This window comes from Taudactylus pleione, unplaced genomic scaffold (assembly GCF_031769625.1).
Source record: "Taudactylus pleione unplaced genomic scaffold, aTauple2 ptg000032l, whole genome shotgun sequence".
NCBI lineage: Eukaryota > Metazoa > Chordata > Amphibia > Anura > Myobatrachidae > Taudactylus > Taudactylus pleione.
Genome location: NW_028284434.1, coordinates 33395323 through 33420735, shown reverse-complemented (window position 1 = coordinate 33420735; position 25413 = coordinate 33395323). Strand labels below are relative to the sequence as shown.

Here is a 25413-nt window from a genome sequence, read left to right as displayed (position 1 = left end):
CCTGGGGAATCTGCGACTGCCTCCAGTTGTTGTGCCCATTCAGCCATATGTGAGAAGTGAACAAGATGCGACCAGCTCTGGATCTAATTTGTGTATGCAGGCCCCATGACATGTGCAGTTATCTAAAGAAGCATGTGATTCGCCTGCAACACAAAGACCCTCATTCAGAGCCGTACGCTCTGAGCAGAGCGCACGCTCTGAATGAGGGCCGGCCTCCATAACTATGGAGCGTCCTCCTGGACGCTCGTATAGCTGTGGGTCACCACCCACAGCCTATACGAGCATGCAGTTTGATGGCCGCGATGGTCTTGACTGCGAGCCGGAGCCTGCGGTTGAGGTTTTCAACCGCAAGGCCTGGATTGATTTTGTCTCTATCAGAGCCAAAATCACTCCCACTGACATCACTAGTGTTGATTGATTGACATCACTAGTGTTGATTGACAGCACTCCCCCACCAAAGGGGGCGTGCTGTCAATCAACATCGACAGCACGCCCCCTTTGATCAGACACAAGGAGCGAAGGAAAGTCCTTCGCTCGTCGCGTCTGGCACATGCGCACGACGGAGCTCCCTCCGTCGTGCGCATGCTCAGTGCAGAACATCGACCCACTTGCGAGCGGACAGCCGCTCGCGAGTGGGTCTGAATCAGGACCAAAATCAGGCCCATAATGTGCAAGTGTTCTTAGGGAATACTGCTATATTTATCATGCATTTCATCTGCGGTGCAAAAAACAGAACACAGATTATTGGGGGGGAGGGTGTTAAGGTTTGAACTCCATGCCAGGGGGCCTAGGAGTATATTTACTAAAATGTGTGTTTTTAGAAATGGAGATGTTGCTCATAGAAACCAATCAGATCCTACCTATTATCTTCTAGAAGGTGCTAGATAAATGTTAAGTAGAATCTGATTGGTTGCTATGGGCAACATCTCTACTTCTAAAAACCCGCATGTTAGTAAATATACCCCCTAACAAAGCCAGGTACTGTCAAAACAAAATGCATTTTTTTCAACTGTTTTAAATATAGATATTCTGCATATATTTATCTGACATAAAATAAAAACCTAAGTTCCATGGATAGTAAACCCTAGGGTTAAAGAATAAATAACACTGTGTCCCTTTAAATATTTGTTCCTCTCATAAATGAAGCCCTGAGTGATAAGTCTTTCTTCTTTTTTCCCAGTGAGGAGACGGGTGATTTTTTCGACAGAATGAGATGTGTACTTCAGAAACAAGAGAGCATGCAGCGGTATTGGAGGAACGAGGTACCGTATGTTCAGTTGTTTGTGCCATCATAATTGCTCAGTTCTTAAAATAGCCATACCACAGCTGTAATGATGACGGGGATAACCTGTCAAGAAGTCACACAGAAAGGTGCTTGCAATCTACTGCAATGTGAAACAGACACAATAGCAGCACATACAGTGCCGGTCAATTTTCTATGACAGGTGAATCCCTTTCTGTTTAAAAGCAGTGTGAGTGATGGCAGTATTTCCAGAGATGGTAATATACCCAGTGGGACTTAGGGACCTGTTTCCTAACTAGCTCTCGGCTGGTGCAAATTTCATCTCACTTTATGCAGGTGAATTAGCTGTGCCTCCTCCTTCTACCCAGGACACCACGCAGACCCCTAATGATGCACCCTCTACACCTCTTTATCTCATTTAAAATAGCTCTGCGTTTTCAAACTGCACCACAAAACAAGTTGCTCGTTCTTTGTGAGACCATGGTCTATGGTGACCTTTAGAGACACCAACGAAATGGGGAAGTACAGATCCACAAAATAAGATATTGTACTGTCAGCATGGTCCTTTGTCTACATGGACCTCCCTATATTAGTAAATAAAATAAAAAAAACAATATGCAAAAATTCACTTTCGGGATACGTCATTTGTGTTTCTAGGCCATGATGATGTTTTTAGTTGTGAGGACAATTCTTTACTATGTAAGCTCTTGCAAGCAAGGCCTCTCCACCATAGGCGTATATATAATGGGTGAAGGGTGTGCGGTGCACAAGGGCCTCTGCACCCATAGTATACTTACCTTATGCCGGCAAGAGGGTCCCTCCTCCTCCGCGGGACCATCTTCCCAGTGACACCTTAAGGAAGATATACTCTAGCACTGGGCCAGAGCCTTTGCTCTCTTGTGTGCATGCCCCATCTTACTGGATATCACTGGGAAGATGGTGCCAAGGAGGAGAAGGGACCCGCTTGCCTGTACAAGGTAAGATCCGCTGCTCAAAGGAGGGGGCCCGCTGGGCCTGTGTCCCCTTGGACACTAATACACCCACCCTCACTAATATAATCACACAAGGTCACAGCCTTCCACAATAATCTCTTGTGTACTCTGTGCTGCTGAAAGCATGTCGGTGATCTAACTGTCTACAGATTGCTCTGACACCAGCAGCCACTTCAAAACTGGGGACGTTCTCTGGCCTTAATTGACCTTAAAAATAAGAGTGTTTCTAAATCCTATGATTCAAACCCATTGATCACGCACATCATAATGCGGGCGTCTGCCTGTGTATATACAGTCCAATAAAAGTCAGTGCATTTGTGTATATGTTCCTGTTCTGTAATGTGTAACGTGCTGCTCTTCTTAATTGATCATAAAATAGACAGTAATAGAAACAAACTCATTTTACACTAAGGGGTAAATGGAATAGCTGACGCAATGCAGGAATCTACGAGATCCCAGGGAGTCTGCCCAATGTTGTAAAGGGGTAATAATTTAAAATGCAAAACCAAGTTTGTTTGGCCTTTTAAATGATTACCTCTGTAAAACATGGGCCAATTCTCGCTGGGATCACACCGGTAATTGTGCAGGCTATTCCATTTATTTGGTTATTATTGCCCTTTAGAAATATGTATTTAAACACCTCGTAATGACTGCAGTGCTGGCCATTATATACTCTTTGTTCGCTGTACTGTTTTATGCAGGATTCTGAATAATTGGTTGTACTGTACTTCACTTTAGCTGATAATCACACAGAAGAAATATGTTTGACATTGATAGTTTATTGTAGACACGATTTGTCATTTTTCTCTCCAGGGTGTTTTAAATAACAGCATCCCACCTCCTCACGAGAACACGGGGGAACAAAGAGCAATAGACAAGCTGATACTGTCCAAAAGAGAGGTAATTTATAGTTAAATATAAGAATGTCAATAAATCATTGAAATATCCCACCTTTGCAGAGACTGTAAATACCCTCTAGACAGCAAACTAGATTGTTTTAAAGGTTAATGTACATTGTGAATAAATATTTCACCCAACAAATACTTTAACCATGTGTGTTGCATACAATGGTCTGTAAGAATATAAATGGCGATGGGCTATTTCCTTAGTACAACCTCACCCAGAACTAGCAGGACTATGATGGTTTCCTGCTACTGACACCTGCAGTTTTATAGAACCCACCACTGCCAGCAAGGAATTGGCTCCTTGTCCAAATTTTAACAGCAACATTGCACAGAACAGTAACACAGGCACTGATTGGATAGATCCGCAACGCTGCACAGAGAACACCTATATTACCAACTGATGCATTGTTGAGCAGATATCCCGTACAGGTGATGGTCAACATAGGTACAAAAACTAGCTCCCTGGTGGCTGATATGAATTCTGCCAAACTACTAATGCCCTCAGCAGGCCCTTCCCACAATTCTGATTGTTGGGGTTGGGAATTGCTAGATAAATCATTTATTTTTAATTGGAGTCAACTATTCCCTGTTCTCCTATTGACTACAATAGGTACCCATTGTATTAATTTGCAAACTATTGCATGCTACTTTGCGACACTAGGCAAGTCTGGTTCATGTGGTTATTGGTCAGAGATGAATGACGATAGGAGTAGTATAAGTGATATCAGGTAATGGGTATTAGGGGAGCTACACTCCGCTACCATCTACAGTATCATTAAGGTGCTAAATTTACACTGAACCATAACATTTAGCAATCAGTCTTCTTGTATATGTCTAATGCAAATTAGACAATAGATGCGAGTGACAGACTGGGCAAAATTTACTAAACAGCGTGTTCTAAACCCCGTTGGTTTGGTGGCAGTTTGATGGCGGGTTCTAAACCCCAACGGTTTGGTGGCAGTTTGATGGCGGGTTCTAAACCCGAGGGGTTTGGTGGCGGTTTTGCGGAATTTTCTAAATGACAGCCCATTTTTATTCTATTCTAATATGTGTTTTGGCAGCGGTTTTGCAGTAGTTTTGGTCTTAGTAAATTTGTGGATAGCAAAACCACCACCAAACCGCCGGGGTTTAGAACCCGCCATTTAGTAAATTTGCCCAGACTGTCTGTTGTGCTTTAACAGACTTTGCAGTTTTTATGTGAACGTATATTTATATGTAAATTAAAAAAAATCACAATGAAATTAATCTACCCATTTCTTTAACTGTAATAATACTAAGATACAATGATTTAACTCCTAGTTGACAGATAAACCTTGTATGTACAGTGGTATGAGGAAGCCCCAGTGCAGGTATTAGTAGTCGCCATTGGTTTGCTAGAGTGGAATTACACAGAAAGGTGAGTGGGCCTCGGGGCCTACCTAGCACTACTGAGAAGCTGCATTTAGGGAAGCCTTATAAAAGGTTATGATAACTCTGGTTCTGTAATCTTCTCAACCGGGGACCTAGAATTCACTATATGAGAGAAATGCTGTAGGCATAATTTCCCTTTCAGAAAAACACATGTTTATCTATCTTCTTTCCAGCTGGAAATGCTGTATGAGGAAATGATCTACACACTAGTGTACATGGCCGGAGTGGTGTCTTCAGAACACGTTGCCAGTGAACAAGAACTCTTCTATTACCTGCAGATGGTACGTCACCTCTCCCTGCCTCCTGCGCGTGTTATTCTGTAATACCACCAATCCTTGGGATGTTTCTCCTGACCTTTCCAATAAGGCATATCTACTGGCTTATGCTGTTGCTGTGTGACTCTGTACATCAGCACCACAGACAGCTCACTCTGTAGTACATGGAGGCAACTAATCTGTTACATTCCTGTACAGTGTGTTTAATGGACAGAACAAGATGACATTGATGCTATCAGGTGTACATGCAATACTGTTGTTCTGTTATATGCTATGTAATTTGTTTTTGTGTGTTTATTTATTTATTTATTTTTTTGCAGTTCTGATTTGTCTGGCATGGAGTGTGCATTGTTATTACAATTAGAGTGTTATTAGATTTCTAAATGTTTAAAACATTAACCTACACTTATCTTAGCAGCTTGCTTTCATGATCTCAAGATTCCTGCTCCAAATATATTGGGTTTATTATATTTCTACTATATATTATGCTCATTTATATTTACCATAGGTGCTGAAATGGTAGAGAAGCACTGTGTAATGGTTAGCATTGCAGCAACTCACAGTACTAAGGTCATGAGTTACATTTCCAGTCATGGCCCATGTGTGTGACATTTGTATGATCTCCCCCCGTGTTTGCATGGATTTCCTCCTAATGCTCCCATTTCCTCCTACAGCGGTGGGTCAATTAGCTTCTGTCAAAAATTGAACCATGGTTTGTGTGTGTGTCTCCATGTGGTAGGGATTATAGATTGTAAACTCCACTAGGATGGGGACCAGTGGCGGATTTTGCCTAGCAAAATACGCCACTCCTAGAGACTTCCTAGCAGTTGCAGTGACTTCCCATTGGAAGAGCTCCCTGCTAATCACAGCCGAACAGGCAGTCCCAGGGGAAGGTGTTTTCTCCTCCTGGGATTGCCAGTCCAGACAGCAATATCAGAGAGCGCTTCCCATAGGAAGCCACTCCCCTACTATTATGGCTCATCGACTTCTAGGGGCTGCAGCCGATGCTAATTTGTGCGCATACGCGGGATTGGAATCCGGTGCATGTGTATAATTACAGACCCCTTAGCCAGACAGGAAAGGAGCCGCCGCTGGTAGGGACTGATGGGAGTGACTCATATATACTCTGTAAAGCCCTGCAAAATACATGTGCTGTATAAATAGCTGTCAATCAATAAATACTAAAATGCAGCAACAATTGTCACATACTTGTTTCATTAAGTCTTGTGAAACTACTATGCAATATATTATTGTTTTATTATAAAACGCCTCAAGTACAGATGTATCCTCAATCACTTAGGGGTCTATTTACTAAGCAGTGTTAGGAGACAGAGTGAAAAGTGATAAGGTGCCAGCCAATCAGCTCCCAACTGTCATTTTTCAAACACAGCCTGTGAGATGATAGTTAGGATCTGATTGGCTGGCACCTTATCACTTTCTTATCACTTTTCACTCTGTCTCCTAACACTGCTTAGTAAATAGACCCCTTAGCGTCTTATTGCCATTTGGTGCGAGATGTTTGGCACAACTTAGACGCTCTGCCACGGACAGCTCAGGATACTTTTTCCTAAATATAGCATCTTAGTCGCATCATAGCCACATACAAAGCCACTCAGAGTGTACCGGGGACGCTAGGTTGTGACTTTTGGCGCTAAGGAATTGGTACAACCTATGTACAAAGTCGCAGATTCAGCATAACGGAACCTGGTGGGAGGAATAACTGCGGCCCCTCGTATCAGAGCCTTTGTTACACAGATTTGCATCGCACACAGATGTACAAGGCCCAGTCTCCAGTGTACACTAGCAATGTAGTGTTGTTGCTTCTTGTAATTTTAGCCGTGCAAATAAGATGTACATGTCTAGGGAAAAAAAACACTTGGCGTGACTAAGTTGCAAGGACCATAGCGCACCAAGCAGGGCTATTTGCCGCACCTAGAGCAAAGGCCTATGAGGAACTGATTCCCTAAATAGCAGCTCTTGTTTTGTGCAGACACTGGTGCACTTTAAACATTTGTTTTCTAAGCGATTGTCATTAGGAAGCCTGGTGGCTGCATGTCGTCCTTAAGGATTACTTGCATCCTGAAAGAAAAAGAGAAATAACCAGCTGCACTAATGAGATGAGGCAATGCAAATGTAACAGAGAAGTAACGACGTACAAGCAAACATTTGTTCAAACAGATCATCAATATAAAAATGATTTTCATTGTCCTGGAAAATGTATAAGAATGTATATGAAAATGGAGAAGCGCTGGTTATTTTTCTCTTTTTGTTCTTTAGCAATTAGTGGGAGATTAATAAAGCTTGGAGAGAGATAAAATTGGAGGTAAACAGCACCAACCAATCAGCTCCTGTCATTTTACAGGCTGTTTGAAAAATGACAGTTAGGAGCTGATTGGTTGGTGCTATTTATCTCCAATTTTATCTCCCTCCAAGCTTTATTAAATCTCCCCCTTAGCAGGACTTTTTCTATCTACCAGCAGCAAGTCTTAAACTAATACCAGCATTTACATGGTATCCATGATCACACAGCTAGTTAAACATTATTCATGATAGTAACGGTCAGCTTCAGTGAAACTAATGAATATGGTATAGGGATTGTTTACATGGGCACATTTGGGTGTACATTTACAAAAGTGCTGGTTTTTATAAGTGGTGATGTTGCCAATAGCAACCAATCAGATTCTACTAAACATTTATCTAGCACCTTCTAGAATATAATAGCTAGAATGTGATTGGTTTCTATAGCCACATCTCCACTTCTAAAAACCAGCAGCTATCTAGCTGCTTCTATTTAATTATATTTACGATGGTTGAATTGTAGGTATTTTAGGCATATATATATATATACCTATGTTATAAAATGTGCACTTAAATAAAATGCTGTCCATCCTCTTCCTGTATGTCTGATGTGCTACAGGGCTAATGTGTTTCATTAGTAGACATGGAACAGCTGGAGAGACAGAGCAGATTGAATCATTGAAAAAATCCACATCAATTTTATTTTTACTATGCGCAGAAGACAGAATCCACTATGGAAAGATGTTTGTGCGTTTCTCTTCTCCAGCCTTTACATCCTATCCATTTTACCTGTTATAGAAATTAATATAGGGTGTTTATATCAAAATGTAAAGGGTTTGATTCCTGGCAGATGGCCTGATCTGGTGTACATGTCTACACGCTAACCTATTTATCTATACATGCACATGACGTGAACAAAGGAGTTATAACTATCTAAGCATACCGCATGTAATGCCATTGATAATGATGGCTATTTCATGCCTCTAATACCCCTTTTACACCAGAGCAAAAACCTGGGTTATTGCTGGGTCTACCCAGGTCGCAACTCAGTGTAAAAGGGTCCCTGAAAAATAACCCGGGTCAAGTGACCCGTCAATCCAACCTAGGTAGCTACCAGCGTCGGACCCGGCTAATGGTGCAGTGTAAATGGCGCAAGCCGGGTTATCTGACCTGGGTCATGCCGAAAATGAGCTGATTGGTGGTTGTGGAGCAGTCACCTCCCACTTTTTATAACCTCACAAGTTTAGCAGGGCAGATCTGGTTTCAGTGTGAACGGGGCTGACCTGAGAAAAACCCAGATCGATGGTGCTGCGTAAACGGTGTCTGACCTGGGTTGGAACCATGTCTTATAACCCAGGTCAGACCTGGGTTTTTGGTGGAAAAGAGGTATAAATTACCTTACTTTATGGTCTTACTTCATACTGTATATTGTTTGTCAAATGTGCATGGATAGACATACTGATCGAATCTATATTTATCGCTCTGACAATAAATCCAGCCCATTGTTCTTTGTCAACATTTTATTTATCCAACTCCTAAGCATATCCAGCTATCATAAAAATACACAAAATATAAAGCTTAATATTTTTATTTATGTGATTTGTAATCAATGTGTGTTCCTGAACACTGCGCATCTATAATAACCTTGCAAAGCAATCAGGTCCCATTCTAGTGAGATCTAATGTTCTGTACACTCAACAGTTCTCTCACAGGCACTCTGAACTATTGATAGCACTATCACCTAATTAGTGAAAACATCTATGCCAACTGTTTGCATCACATTCTTATTAAGAGCTTATTAAACAGTCTGTAATTGGCTGGGCAGTGAAAAATACATATTTTGATTGGCTACCCAGATTTAATTAGCCAGATAAGCAGAGAGAAATTCATTTTGAATTGTATACTCTTCAGGAACAGTCCATGCAATACATACTTTTATTTCTTCCTTATGGATTACACTGGATTATGCCAGACGAGCCAGCAATAAGTCTCATGGGCATGTCAGCATTAGGCTGGTCATCTTTTGGTTCCAATCAAGTTTTTGAGCTCCAGCTCCGTGAATTTCCCGGCCCAATGCTGAGTAGGCTGGGCTGTTACATAATGTAGGGGGTAAAACGGCAGAATCCTGCAGTTAGGCACAGAACACCACATCCACAAAGTGCATACTAAACAACACTTTGGTAAATTTCCCCCTAGAGTCTGCAGGAACGTGTGATTAAGTTCAGGAAACAATGTGGGCTACACTGGTTGTTACATATCTGTGCCATTAAGCAGAGCTCCCGCAGGCAGACATAGCACAACATTGGGCTGTGATATAAAGCAGACAAGAGACAAAGGCAATTGGCCCTGAAAATGTAATTCTGCATTTGCTGAGCGGTTGCTACTGAGTTGGTGGAAACAAATGGCATCTTACACTGAGGTGCGCTGGATAATTACACCCAAACCTCTATCTCCTGGTTTTGTACTTTTTTTTAGTTATTTATATTTCTGTTACTCTGATACAAACTGGAAAATACATATTTTATTTTGACAGGTTTTTGGAATGAGCGAGAGTGATCATGGGTCCATTCTGATGCGTGTCAAAGAGTCAAAGGTAACGTGACAGCTTAACTGAGATTACCGCTGTTATATGTGGTAAATAAATATTACAATCCTTAAAGTATGATGAAAAAAATGCTGGAAAAACAATAGGCATGAAATAAATTGTTTGTATATTATTAGTTGTTCCACAAATCAAGATGTGTTCCACCTTCAATATGTTTTAGCAATGAAAGTAATTAAGGGGGAGATTTATCAAAGCTTGGGGAGAGATAAAGTACCAAGCAATCAGCTCCTGTCACTTTACAGGCTGTGTTTCAAAAATGACAGGATCTGATTGGTTGGTATTTTATCTCTCTCCACTTTATATCTCACCAAGGCTTAGTTCATCTGCCCCATTGTATTTAAAAATAACGCATTTGATAATGATTTGTGAATTTACTAATGTTCTCATTATTCACTTCAACACAAGTAAACCGTAAAGCATTCATACTGGCCTACACACTCTGAACGTCAGACAGACCCCAAAGAGTAGAGCACCCTCCCGCATCCCGCCCATTTCTCCAGTTATGAGGCGGGGAGACGCCATAATGATGCAGTGTGCTGTGAGTTGTGTCCTTATGGCCTCTGTGATGTAATGCCGCAATTAACAACACCACACTCCCATTTCTCCCACCTTGACCTTCCTGGATTTCCTGGAGCACAGATAGAAAAAGTAGGTAACTTTGTCCTGATTTTAGTTGGACAGTCCCAATTTGAAAAGGTATGTGACTTGTCAGAGTGGTGGATAGTCGCATATCACAGGTAGAGGCATATATTTATCCTTCAATGAGGTGATGGGCATATGAAGCATTGACAATACTCTGATCTTCTGAAGGGCTGCACCTAACCCTTAATATCAGTACTAAACTGAAATAATATATCTAATCCATAAAGAGCAGCCTACAGTATGTGTAATAACATATCAGGAAGCATTTAATCATGTGTTACAATCTATAACTAACAAATCTATTAGCTGAGCAGGTAAGAGCTGGGGTGCGCAGGTGGGATCCAATGTTACCACTCTGTGATGTTTTTGTCCAAATCTATCCAGTGGAAGGCTCATAACAGGCTCCCCGGGTCCAAGTTCTGCCCAGCATACACCAACAGGAGGTCCCACCGGGACCCTAACCCCCATAAAACCTGGCCAGGTTTCAACTGGCCTACCTCACATTGGTTTCATCCCAGTCATTGCAGGGGTGTCCGAACACATAACCAGACAGATAGACAAACAAAAAAACAAATAAACAGACCAATGAATTTTATATATATATATATGATTTTAAGTGTATTCTCAGCATGTCATACTGGGGGCGGAATGCGACCAGCATTGCATTTTGTATGTGATGCATCCCACCACTGGTCGAATGCAGAGGGTGGTTTAATAAGTAAGGCAACAAGACCTCTCATGTGTGTAATGTTCTCTCATTCAAATTTCCCGCCAGGCCAGAGAAGGTAGACCCCTGCTTCCACTCATGGCCATTAGACTGCGCCTCATATCAGGCATACTGTCCAAACATCAGTTGTAGGTTGTCTAAATTTGAGGTGCTTAGTGTGACCAGATTTCTGTGTCTAAAGGGCATATCAGCAGTTGCAATTCATTGCCAACATCATGTCACGGAAACAGGTTTGGGATTTGTGCACAGCCTTTGATAATGGCAGGACAGACGTTCAAGATGAGCAGCAATCCGGCCGACCAAGCACGTCCACTGCAGATGACAATTTGTGCCACATTGAAGGTCTGATTCAGGAGAGGATAGACACATTTGAGTTAGTGATATTGCTGATGAACTGAACATTTCAGTGGGTGCTGTGCACAATATTGTTCTTGAGCAACTGGGGTACAGGAAAAAGTGATCATGCTGGGTATCGAAGCAACTCACAGAAGTTCACAAAACCAATAGGATGGGATCGTCTCTCGTGCACTTGATGCGGTACCATGAGGAGGGAGTGCAGTTCCTGCAGCGTATTGTTACAAGCGATGAACTTAGGTTCATCATTCGACACTGGAGACAAAGCAAGAATCCATGACATGGAAACACGCAGCGTCCCCACTCCCCACCTTCAAAGAATTTCAAAACACCAGCAAAGAAGGTCATTGTGACTGTGTTTTAGGACCACAATGACATGTGACATGTTACTTGTATATTTCCTCACCAAGGGAGATATTGTGAATGCTGTCCGCTGTTGTGACACACTGAGCTGGTTACAGGGAGCCATTCATCGATAATGACCAGGGTTGCCACGAACAGGCCTCGTATTGCTGCATGATAACGCCAATCCACTCTTAGCCAACCACCCACGTCAGTTGTTATGGCGTTAACGTTGGGAGGTACTGGACCATCCTACCTACAGCCCTGACCTGGCACCGAGTGATTGCTATCTCTTTGGACCATTGAAGAAGCAATTGGGTGGAAGGCGATTTGCAACCAACATGAAGTTCAGCTACCCGTCATGTCCTGGCTTTAAGTGCTTGACACTGATTTATTCTATTCCGGGATAGATGCCTTGATGTACCGTTGGAACAAATGCTTAGACAAGTATGGGGACTATAGGGAAAAATAATCTGTACCAAGGCCATACTATTAATTATACGTATATGTATGAGTTGAATGAATTAACACAATGAGAGGGCTTTACCTTGTTTATTGTACCACCCTCTTACATTTGAGTGAAGGAGCTGTCCTTTGTGGTGTGGAGACTTCCGGGTTTATGACCCGGGAGTTCTTTTGCGCAGGATCCCTCTTTGATAAGAGAGGGATCCAATTGTATCCCTTTTGGATAAATCTCAGATAAGAAGTCCATAGGCTTCTTTTAGGCAACGCTTTCCGGAGCTAGGTGCACATACGGTAATTGCGGTCAACCATCCTAAAACTTCATTTTCGGAGGTTTGACTGAATTTTTCAGTATAGTGCCTCCCTCCCTATGTGAGGTCCGCTTCTTTATGTTATTTACAATTAAGCACAGTGTTTCATTATGATCACAGGAAAGGCAGGAAAGGTAAAAATGTGTTTATGCAGAAGAACGTTAAACAGAAAAGTTATTACAGAATCCACTGTATTTTAGCAGATATCATACAAAGATTAATTACTGTACCAGTATAAAAAATACACAAAACAACAACAACAACAACCTAGAGTATTAATAACAATGTAGTTCAGAGTTTGTGGACCGGTTTTTGTCTCAATCTACAATGGGCTGAAATGGATAATAATAACACAACATATTTAGAGGTATGTATCACGCACACATGAGCTCTTTAGAGGTTTTAAGGTTAAGATTGTCAGGTACAGAGAGTAAATAAGCCTATTGGGGTGGAGAAAGCATTCATAAGTGCCTTTCAGTTATATATTTTTTTTCTTTTTGAAGAGGAAAATCTATAGCTGTGGTAAGGACATTAGACTAACCAAGGTTGGTAAACACTTGTATGGGTCAAGTAGTTCATGGTAGGAGTTTACTTATAGCACAAATGAAAGCAATCCATTGTATGTTCACTTCAGCTATAGCAATGGTCCTACAGGGCAGAATATTTATGTTTAATTATTTTTCCTTATAGAGGTCTTGTATGTGTTCTTGTAGGGTAACATACTTTTATTTATTTTATTATCAAAGACAGCCTAATAGATTCAGCTGAGCAGCAAATTATGATCCCCCTACTTATCTCTCTCCACTTTATCTCTCTCCAAGCCTTAGTTCATCTGCCCCATTGTATCTAAGAATAACGCATGTGATAATGATTTGTGAATTTACTAATGTTCACATTATTAACTTCAACACAAGTAAACATAAAGCATTCATACTGGCCTACACACTCTGAACTTCAGACAGACCCCAAAGAGTAGAGAACCCTCCCGCATCCCGCCCATTTCTCCAGTTATGAGACGGGGAGATGCCATAATGATGCAATGTGCTGTGAGTTGTGTCCTCATGGCCTCTTCGATGTACAGTAATGCCGCAATTAGTGACAACACACCCCCATTTCACCCACCTTGACCTTCCTGGATTTCCTGGAGCACAGATAGAAAAAGTAGGTAACTTTGTCCTGATTTTAGTTGGACAGTCCCATTTTGAAAAGGAATGTGACTTGTCAGAATGGTGGATAGTCGCACATCACAGGTAGAGGCATATATTTATCCTTCAATGAGGTGATGGGCATATGACGCATTGACAATACTCTGATCTTCTGAAGGGCTGCACCTAACCCTAACATTGTTCTTGAGCAACTGGGGTACAGGAAAAATGTGTTCGCGCTGGGTATTGAAGCAACTCACAGAAGTTCACAAAACCGATAGGATGGGATCGTCTCTTGTGCACTTGATCCGGTACTATGAGGAGGGAGAGCAGTTCCTGCAGCGTATTGTTACAAGCGATGAACTTGGGTGCATCAGGTGACACTGGAGACAAAACAAGCATCCATGACATGGAAACATGCATCGTCCCCACCTTCAAAGAAATTCAAAACATCAGCAAAGAAGGTCATGGCAACTGTGTTTTAGGACCACAATGACATGTTACTTGTATATGTCCTTACCAAAGGAGATATTGTGTATGCTGTCTGCAGTGGCGTAACTAGGGTAATTGGAGCCCAAGGCAAATTTTAAAATGAAGCCCCCCCTGTATGCGCTCGCCAAAGGCGCGCACGGCAAAAAAATGGGCGGGGTCACTTAAAAATGGGGCGTGTCAACAGGACACATATACCCCTTTCTCGTCACTCTTAACATCCTTTCCATATGCACCTTAACCTCTGTAGTGCTCCTTATACAGTCCGCCCTATGCAGTGCCACAGCAGTGGTCCCTTTTATGCAGGCCCACAGTAGTGCCCTTTTTACAGTACCCCCAGTATAGGTCCCCCTTATGCAGCTCCCCATTAATTCCCCTTATACAGTTCCCCAAGTAGTGGTCCCCCTTATCCAGGCCCCCAGTTGTGCCCCTTATACAGTGCCCCCAGTAGTAATCCCCTTTATGCAGCCCCCCAGTAGTGGTCCCCACAATCCAATGCCCCTTGTAGTGTTCCTCCCTATTTAGTGCCCCCAGTGCAGTGCCTCCAGTAGTAAGCCGCCTTATAAAGTGCCCCCAGTAGTAGACGCCCTTATGCAGTGCCCCTTATATAGTACCTCCAGTAGCAGTCCCCTTATATAGTGCCTCCAGTAGCAGTCCCCCCCATGCAGTGCCCCCAGTAGTGGTCCCCCTATGCAGTGCCCTTTATATAGTGCCCCAAGTAGTAGCCCCCCTATGCAGTACCCTTTATATAGTGCCCCCAGCAGAAGTCCCCCCTATGCAGTGTCCTTTATATACTGTCCCCAGTAGTAGTCTCCCCCTATGAAGTGCCCTTTATATAGTGCCCCCAGTAGTAGCCCCCCCTATGCAGTGCCCTTTATATAGTGCCCCCAGTAGTGGTCCCTGATGGAGTGCCCCCAGTAGTAGTCCCCCTGATTATTGCCCCCAATAGAGGTCCCCTCAGTGATGCCTCCAGTAGTAGTCCCCCCAATTAGTGCCCCCAGTAGAGGTTCCCCCCAGTGGTGCCACCAGTAGAAGTCCCCCCAAATTCTGCCCCCAGTAGTAGTCCCCCCCGATTAATGCCCCCAGTAGTAGTCCCCCCGATTAGTGCCCCCAGTAGTAGTCCCCCCGATTAGTGCCCCATTAGTAGTCCCTCCGATTAGTGCCCCCAGTAGAGGTGCCCCCCCCCAAATACACAGCAAAAAAATAAAATTAAAATAAAACTTACCTGCATCCACGCTCATGCTCATGCTCCGGCTCCTGCCGCCGCAGACTTCCGCACGTCAGCCCTCCTGGGCTGGTGCGCTCTACATTATGGGAGAGATGTCATGACGTCTCTCCCATTACCCACTGCAGGGTCGGAAGGCGGAGCTCATGAGTGAGCTCCAGCTCGTCTCTTGCAATGGGCGCTGCAGCAGTCAATGAGAGTCTGTTTGACTCTCATTGGCTGCTGTTTAACACACACATCGTCACCGATGTGTGTCTTAGAATGCACAGCCTGAGCCCTCCTCCCACCCTACGCCTGGCGCTATTGGGCACACGCTCAGGGGGAGGGAAGGGGCTTGGCTGTACAGCACAGGACCGGCGCTGGGAAGCCTAGCGCCGGTCCTGTGTAAATGTGTAGTGCTGACCGCACTACACTGGGTAACTAGGATGGGCTGACACCGGCACCGGTCCCACGGCGCCCAGGGCACGCTCCCCGCTCGCCCTGCCCTAGTTTCGCCACTGGCTGCCCGCTGTTGTGACACACTGAGCTAGTTGCAGGGGGCCATTCATCGATCGTGACCAGGGTTGTTGCGAACAGGCATCGTATTTCTGCATGATAACACCAGGCCACACTTAGCCAACCGCACATGTGAGTTATTACAGTGTTAAATCCCTGACCTGGCACCAAGTAATTGCTATCTCTTTGGACCTTTGAAGAAGCAACTGGGTTGAAGGCGATTGCAACCAACGGTGAAGTTCAGCTGCCCATCATGTCCTGGCTTCAGGTGCTTGATATAGATTTCTTCTATACTGGGATAGATGCCTTGATGTACCATTGGAACAAATGCTTAGACTAGAATGGGGACTATATGGAAAAATAATCTGTACCAAGGCCATACTATTGATTATACGTATATCTATGAGTTGAATACATTAACACAATGAGAGGGCTTTACCTTGTTTATTGTACCACCCTCTTACATTTAAGTGAAGGAGCTGTCCTTTGCGGTGTGGAGACTTCCAGGTTTATGACCCGGGAGTTCTTTTGCGCAGGATCCCTCTTTGATAAGAGAGGGATCCAACAGGGATCCTATTGGAACCCTTTTGGAGAAATCTCAGATAAGAAGTCCATAGGCTTCTTTTAGGCAACACTTTCTGGAGTTTCGGTGCACATACGCAGGGCCGGCCTGAGCCTAATATTTTTGGTAAGCGAAGATACATTTTGGCGCCCCCTGGCTGAATTTGCACACTCTGAAGGTCCGTGCACCCGACAAAGGAAAGGGGTGTGGTCTCATGGGAAAACCCATAATCACGAGCACCAATCATGCTGGGTACATGCCCAGTGCTCTTGGAGCTGCTGTGGATGCTCCCAGTCCCTTTCTCCAGTGAATAGATGCCAATTGCATGCACATATCATCTATTCACCATTTACCCCCCATCTCGAACACTTTGTCGCCAAAATAGGGATGTTTGGAAGGCATGCTAAAGGAAAGGTCTCAAAAGAAATGGGCGTGGTCACACAATAGTATTCCCAATTCAAACTACATCACACAATAGCACGATCTTATTCACATTACACTGCACATTGGCCCTGATTCACATTACACCACATAGTAGTGTCCCTTATTTATGTTCTGACACACAGTAGTGCCCCTTTTACACAATGCCAACATTAGTTCCCCTTATACACAATTCCCACAGTAGTAGTGCCCCTTATACACAATGCCCACAGTAGTAGTGCCCCTAATACAATGCCCACAGTAGTAGTGACGCTTGTACAATGCCTACAGCAGTAGTGGCACTTATACATAATGCCCACAGCAGTGGTACCCCTTCTGCAGTGCCGTCAGTAGTGGTGCCCCTTCTGTAATGCCCCCATTAGTAGTGGCCTCAGTAGTAATGCCCCCTGTAGTAGTGCCCCCAGTAGCCCCTGTAGAAGTGCCTCCATTAGCCCCTGTAGTAGTGCCCCCAGTAGCCCCTATAGTAGTGCCCCCAGTAGAAGTGCCCCAGTAGCCCCCATAGTAGTGCCCCCAGTAGCCCCTGTAGTAGTGCCCCAGTAGCCCCTGTAGTAGTGCCCCCAGTAGTCCTTGTAGTAGTGCCCCCAGTAGCCCCTGTAGAAGTGCCCCAGTAGCCCCTGTAGTAGTGCCCCCAGTAGTCCTTGTAGTAGTGCCCCCAGTAGCCCCTGTAGAAGTGCCCCCAGTAACCCCTGTAGTAGTAAGCCCAGTAGCCCCTGTAGAAGTGCCCCCAGTAGCCCCTGTAGTAGTGCCCCCAGTAGCCCCTGCAGTAGTACACCCAGTAGCCCCTGTAGAAGTGCCCCCAGTAGCCCCTGTAGTAGTGCCCCTGGTAGCCCCTGTAGTAGTACCCCCAGCAGAAGTGCCCCCAGTAGCCCCTGTAATAGTGCCCCCTGTAGCCCCTGTAGTAGTGCCCCCAGTAGTCCTTGTAGTAGTGCCTCCAGTAGCCCCTGTAGAAGTGCCCCAGTAGCCCCTGTAGTAGTGCCCCCAGTAGTCCTTGTAGTAGTGCCCCCAGTAGTCCTTGTAGTAGTGCCCCCAGTAGCCCCTGTAGAAGTGCCCCCAGTAGCCCCTGTAGTAGTAAGCCCAGTAGCCCCTGTAGAAGTGCCCCCAGTAGCCCCTGTAGTAGTGCCCCCAGTAGCCCCTGCAGTAGTACACCCAGTAGCCCCTGTAGAAGTGCCCCCAGTAGCCCCTGTAGTAGTGCCCCTGGTAGCCCCTGTAGTAGTACCCCCAGTAGAAGTGCCTCCAGTAGCCCCTGTAATAGTGCCCCCTGTAGCCCCTGTAGTAGTGCCCCTAGTAGCCCCTGTAATAGTGTCCCCTGTAGCCATTGTAGTAGTGCCCCCAGTAGCCCCTGTAATAGTGCCCCCTGTACCTTTTGTAGTAGTGCCCCCAGTAGCCCCTGTAATAGTGCCCCCTGTAGTAGTGCCCCCAGTAGCCCCTGTAGTAGTGCCCCCTGTAGCCCCTGTAGTAGTGACCCCTGTAGCCCCTGTAGTAGTGCCCCCAGTAGCCCCTTTAGTAGTGCCCCCAGTAATAGAGCCGCGAAAAACACACAAAAAAAAAATTAGTTTACTTACCTTAAGCCCCGATCCTGCGTTCGCTGCCATCCACCGCCCCTCGTTACTATGGGAGAGACGTCATGACGTCTCTCACATAGTGCCCGTGGGGGAAGCCTAGCCGGAGCTCAGGAGTGAGCTCCGGCTGCCGCTGTGGGGAGCCGGGCGCCCGCTGATAAAATCTCAGCGGGCGCCCGGGAAATGGAGACTCCCTGCGGCGGCCACGGGAAGGAGTGTGGCGCAGAGGGGGGTGGTGGACAGGTAGGAGTGTGGCGCGGGGGGGAGGGGGGACGGGTGGGTAAGGAGTGTAGCGGCGGGAGGAGGGTATGAGTTTGGCCGCGCTGGGGATTGAGCGCCCTCTGCTGGCTGGCGCCCTACGCACATGCGTAGTCGGCGTAACGGGCCGGCCGGCCCTGCACATACGGTAATTGCGCTCAAACATCCTAAAACTGCATTTTCGGAGGTTTGACTGCATTTTTCAGTATAGTAAATTCCACCCTTTATGTTATTTACAATTAAGCACAGTGTTTCATTATGATCACTGGTAAGGCAGGAAAGGTAAAAATGTGTTTATGCAGAAGAACATTAAACAGAAAACTAATTACAGAATCCACTGTATTTTAGCAGATATCATACAAAGATTAATTACTGTACCATTATAAAAAAATACACAAAACAACAACAACAACAACCTAGAGTATTAATAACAATGTAGTTCAGAGTTTGTGGACCGGTTTTCATCTCAATCTACAATGGGCTGAAATGGAAAATAATAACACAACATATTTAGAGGTATGTATCACGCACACATGAGCTCTTTAGAGGTTTTAAGGTTAAGATTGCCAGGTACAGAGAGTAAATAAGCATATTGGGGGAGGAGACGCATTCATAAGTGCCTTTCAGTTATATTTTTTTCTTTTTGAAGAGGCGAATCTATAGCTGTGGTAAGGACATTAGACTAACCAAGGTTGGTAAACACTTGTACGGGTCAAGTAGTTCATGGTAGGAGTTTACTTATAGCACAAATGAAAGCAATCCATTGTATGTTCATTTCAGCTATAGCAATGGTCCTACAGGGCAGAATATTTATGTTTAATTATTTTTCCTTATAGAGGTCTTGTATGTGTTCTTGTAGGGTAACATGCTTTATTATTTTATTATCAAAGACAGCCTAAAAGATTCAGCTGAGCAAGTTATGATCCCCCTACTAACAGCTTATTATCCTTTATCTTACATCCGTGACTGCACAGAGCTGCCGGCATAGTCTTTATTATTAATAAACAATTACTTAGCATTGCCTCACAGGTACTAAAAACGTTGTGTTTAAATTAAATGAATAGGGTGCTACACTTCTGCCGTGACATTGTCACAATTTGTTTGCACATCTGTCTTGCCAAACTCAGCAAATGCTTCCATTTAGTAAAGTCTGGTGCTGATAGTTGTGCATCGTACCAATTACTGGACTGGGATGAGATGACACATTGAGAGCAATGGAATTTTAGAAATGCCAATTTATCTATTTTTATTTTTATTAAAAAAAAAAAAAAAGACTGTAAAAACACAGTGGTTGGAAAATGTAACCTTTAGTAATTGCTAACAAGTGTCTTTCTTATAGAGGAGGATGGACTTTTATGAGATGCGTTAATAATATGATATGGAGATGAGACATTGGGGACAATGCATAGTTGAATGCAGCCTCATTGTGAAATGTCAGAGAGCCGGGATATGCAGGCTTCCTGCAGCCAGCCCATACCAATTTGCAGTAGTTACTAGTGAGGTCTGTAAGACTGCTTACTGTGACACTGCCTGCACTAATCATTTACACCCCTTTTACAGAGCTAAAACCCGGGTTATTGCAGGGTTAACCCAGGTAGCTCCTTGGTGTAAAAGGGTACAGGGTTGGATTCCCAGATCGAGTGACCCAGCAATCCAATGCAGGTAACTTGCAGGGAATGACCCATGAAACCCTGCAGTGCAAACGGCGCCAGGGGCGCCGAGAGGGGGGGGAGCGGGTACAGATTACCCGGGCCCGGGCTTCCTGAGGGGCCCGGCGGGGACCCGGGTCCGACGCTGCCCCCACCTCCCTCACAGCAGCCCAGCACACAGCGTGTGCTGAGCTGCAGTTGGAGACAGCTCGTGGCTGCTGAGCAGCAGCCACAGCAGTCTCCTATGCCTGGGCGGGGGAGCGATCACACTGATCACGCCCCCCTGGCTTTGTGCCAGGCTGAGGGGGTTCAGAGCGCCCCCCTCCCCGGCACAAATATTTTTTATTTTTATTTTTTTCGGCAAGGGGCGTGGCCACGCCTCCCGAGATTAGGCCACGCCCCCTATTACCGGGGCCCGCCTTGGCTCTTGGCGGCCCTGAACAGCACAATCCAGGTCACGAAGACCTGGAGTGCGCCGCGGCTTCAATGGTGAATGGAGATTACGTCATCTCCAAGCGTCTACTTCCACGCCGGAAGAGCCGAGTCACTGCAGCCCCGGTTTCGGTGTGAACGGCGCTGAATCGGGAATATCCTGGGTCGGCGCCGGCTAAATTCCGGGTCTGATCTGATCCGGTTTGGGACCCTGTTCCAGCCTCCGAGTCAGACCCGGAATTTAGGTATAAAAGCGGTATTACTGTCTAATCCAAATATCTGAGATTGTGACACCTTATTATATTCATGGGCCCACTCCCACCTGTGTCCACTTATATACTCTCTAGAATGTAAACTGTTATGGGCAGGGCCCTCTCTTCTTTGGTTTCTCTACATGATTATGTCATCTGTATGGTTGTAAATATGTGATTATGTAAAGATGCAGTGGTCACAGTAGAAATTAAGAAGGGCTGATGTGGAAAATGCAAGTGAATGGTATTTGAGAGTTCTATCATCATTCTAAGCAGTAGAAGTGGTGATATAGCAGATGCCAGCATATACCAGCCCACGTCAACCTCTTTATACAAGTACATTTGTCTGTAACTGTCTTATTTGGTCACCTTTGTGCTTGTGTAACTTGCTGTACAGTCTATCCCCTATGTGTGGCGCTATGGAACCCTTGTGCTGCATCATAAATAAAAGATGATTATGATGAAAATATTTACAAAAAATGCAATTGAGAGGTTAACATACATGCAGAAATAAGAAGAATACTATAATACACAAACAAGTCTTCCAATCTCTAATTATGGGCCTCATTTATCAAATAGTGATTATCTTGTTATCACATTGCTATTCCAAAAGCCAGAAAGAGATTGGGTCTCTGACACAGATGTGGTGACACTGACCTAAAGTAGAAAAGTTTGGAGAGCAGTCCTAAACTATATACATAAAATGGAATATGCGACAATACCAATTAAATGCTATTTTGTTCTTTTATGCATTAAGGATGGACATCGATCCCCGATATTTCTGAGCCATCAATATTTTGGCAGGATGCAATGTGACATTCTAGACAGTGCACTTCAGACAATATATTGGGTGGACGGATTGAGAAATATCTTTGACTGACAAGCCGCTGCATTTTCTACCCACCTCTTCCCTACATCCGTCTAGGGCTGTCCTAGCAGCAAGCTGAGATTCTCTGAGACGCTGAGAAAGCCTATCAGAAGACACAGAGAACTTCTTGGTGTCTTCTGATAGTCTATCTCAGTTCCTTAGTGAATCTAAGAGCAGCAACGCCAGCCCCAGACCTAGTGAAGATTGTTACTGCGTATGCGCATTACCACATATAAATAATTGCAGAAATTGTTATTACCACAAAGATATTCTGCAAGCCAACACCATATAGATTCGGAATTTCAATACGGGATAGTCGATTGGCCATCCCAAATGTGCATTGCAGAGATCAGGTCATGTTAATTAATATAGGGTTGTCCATATGGCAATTTTCTGAAAAGATGTTGTTGGAAATGATGTGTGTGCAGGCGTTAATATTGCAGCATTATATAGGCACACACCAGTGGATACTTCAAACTTTGTAACAGCCCAGTTACTAAACCAGTGGTGTTGGTTTATTGATAGATAGTTGGTACAGCAGTACTCACTGTTACATGCACACTGGTGGTGGAGTGGAGTTGGGTTTCATTCAGCTCACCAGTCAGTGAGTGTATGCTGCTTGCAGGTGGTGGTGCAGGGATGCTGGAACAGCTTTATATCAGCTATTTAGCCAGGTTCTCTCATATGAGCTAAACAGGAGACTTCTGCATCCCACCATGTCACTCTACACAGTACAAAGTAAAGATGGTTGCAGTCACATGTGCAGTGGCACATCCGATTGTAGGTCGGACCTCCCTGCAGACTCTGGGTCCTAGTGCCCAGCATGTGTGCACAGTGAGGAGACAGTGCAGGAGCACATTGCTTTCTAACAGATGTAACCTTCACAGGTATTTTGTAGCTCCCAACTTCCCGGAAAATCTTCAAAGTCTCTGATGCATGCCATCATATTCTACAAGTATTTGGCATAGGAGTACATAGTTATGACATAAACACTGTACAGTACGTGTTCTCCTACCCATGTACATTCTTGCACACCACTGCTGAATAAGAATGCGACCTACAATGTCTACACCAGGGAAAATGCAGTTATGTTTTGGTGTAAGCGCTTAGAAGTGAACTAGATTTCTATTTTTCAGTAATGTTTTTCAGTAGTGTTCTGTCATATTGTTCTGTGCTATTTATACACACAGGACAGCTGCTCTTTGTAACATTCTATGATATGACAACTTTATTATCTCCCAGGATCTATTGGTTTATTCCTACATACTCTGCTGTTAATATTGTAATAAAAAGTTACTGAAGGAAAATGATGCCCTTATATGCCCTGTTTGACCATAGTTTGTAGAACAATGCCAGGTTTGGCACTTAGCACTCCGGCCAGATCCTACAGGGCACAATTAGCGCTGTTGGTCACTGACCATACTGACTGTTCCTGGACAGTATAGGCTCTGATTTGCAACCAGTTCAATCTAAAATGACCTAATTGGTCAGCAGATTTGCTAGAGACTGGAGTAGTAGCGTTTTCCCAGACAAATTGCAGCGGGATGACAGGCATCCAGTCTGATTTATCTATGCTTCACCAAGGCAGCTGTGTAAGAAAAGGCCAAGGTCAGTGAATACAGTGAACTTAAAAGAGAGACTAAGCACACATGGTTTCTTTATGTGGTGGAGGATCATTTGTGCCATGATGGTTCAGTCACTTAGATGTTAGAGCAGCACTATTTTCACAGGGATTAACTTCTTAATTGCGCACTGACAGTTCTCATATGTTTACCGATTATTCCACTTTATATGCCGCTGAATTAGGCTGAGTAAACTGCTCTGTGAGCCCCATCGTATGTTATCACAGTCCATGTTTGCATTTCTTTCTCTTTTTACCTCTTAGCTCTCAGCATACAGAGATTTCCACAGAGATAATATAAATATGGGGTTTGTCAATATGATTTACATTTATATTCTTTTTAAATGCATGAATACCATTCCTATTAAATATACTGTAGCTGACAATAAGTGCATTATTTTATACTGAGCTGTCGTTACCAATAATAATGATTGTAAAATCACCTGCTGTCTTCTGTTCTAACCCTACAAACATTAATAGAATATTTATAGAATACAGCTTAGTGTGCTGTCTTAGTTTATAATGTTTGTGACTAGCTGTAATAGCAGGTGCTAATGAGAGAGCACATGGTAAATATGTCTTTCATTTTCTTTATAACAATCATTGCCTTGTGGTAATCTCCAGCTGATGTTTATTCCAAGTCTATTTTCCCTGTTGTCTCATCGTACCCTGGGCCTGAAGCAGTCTTGCCTTGTTACTCCTGTCTTTCCCTGACTATTCTGCCTTTCCTAGTTTTTGTCTGGTTGTTCTCTGACCATTCTGGCTTCTTCTGTGCCTGTTCCTATTCTGTTCTGTTCTGCTTTCCTGGTCTTGTTGGTCTTTACATATCATGTCCTGTCCAGGTATCTTGCTCTGTATACTACTTTATTCTCATCTCTCTCCTGTTTTGTCCCTGTTGTGTAACTGGATACTTGTAATGACAGCTGTAGAGCCAGGAGCATAGTGAAATAGAAACTGTTTATTGAAACAAAAACATAGTCCAGGCAATTCAGGAAAACCAGGAGTGATACTTGAGCCGGACTGGAACCACAGGCTTGAACCGGAGTGGAACCGGCGGTAAACAGAAACTAGAAGATATGCAAGACTGGATTCGAACAATAACCATGCGGAGAGGATGAGTCAGATTCACCTGCAGCAGTAGGAGCAACAGTTTGCAGAGGTTCAGCTGGCTGGAGCTGCACAGAGTACAGGCTGGAGATATACAGACTGGATACAAGCAAAGGCAAAAAGCTGCAGAGTAGATGAGACAGACTCAGGCAGCAGTGGAGCTACAGTTTGCAGAAGTCCAGTAGACAGGAGCGCAGGTTCAGGTAGTGGAATACAGTCCAGGGAAAACAATCAATGACCAGCAAGGTGCATGGTGAGAGGCAGGACTAAATAGTCTGTGAAGCAAGTGCAGGTGATTAAATAAGGGAGTGATATTAACTCCTGCATGTGAGGAGAAAATGTCAGAATACATCAGCAGCACCTCTGGTGGCACAGAGGTACTGCAGGACAGATATAAAATAAAGGACAAAGGCCCTGATTCAGAGCCGGATTCTCTGACAGAGCACTCGCTCTGAATCAGGGCCGGGCTATTTTTTTTTTTAGAGCGGCCTCTTGGCCACTCGCATAGCTGTGGGTGACCACCCACAGCTGTAGCGATCAGCCAGGAAGATGGTCGCGATGGTCAAGACCATCGCGACCATCGGGCTTGCGACGAGACCCTTGTGGTAGGGTCTCGTTGCCGCAAGCCTCAGAGAGATTTCGGCTCTGACAGAGCCAAAATCTCTCCCACTGACATCACTCGGATGTCAGTGGGGCCGCCCCCAAATGGAGGCGTTCACATGGGAACGCCTCCGTCTGGGCAGCC

The 25413-nt window shown here is 44.4% G+C and overlaps 1 protein-coding gene across 1 annotated transcript in view; it reads left to right on the top strand.

Moving 5' to 3' along the window:
- Positions 1 to 25413, top strand: part of BAIAP3 (BAI1 associated protein 3) — a 417423-nt gene that overhangs the window by 242424 nt on the left and 149586 nt on the right. Inside the window, exons 3-6 of the mRNA XM_088452009.1 lie at positions 1181 to 1262; positions 3049 to 3135; positions 4724 to 4831; positions 9657 to 9716. Of these exons, the coding sequence (XP_088308135.1) occupies positions 1181 to 1262; positions 3049 to 3135; positions 4724 to 4831; positions 9657 to 9716 (337 nt within the window). The remainder of the gene's footprint in view (positions 1 to 1180; positions 1263 to 3048; positions 3136 to 4723; positions 4832 to 9656; positions 9717 to 25413) is intronic.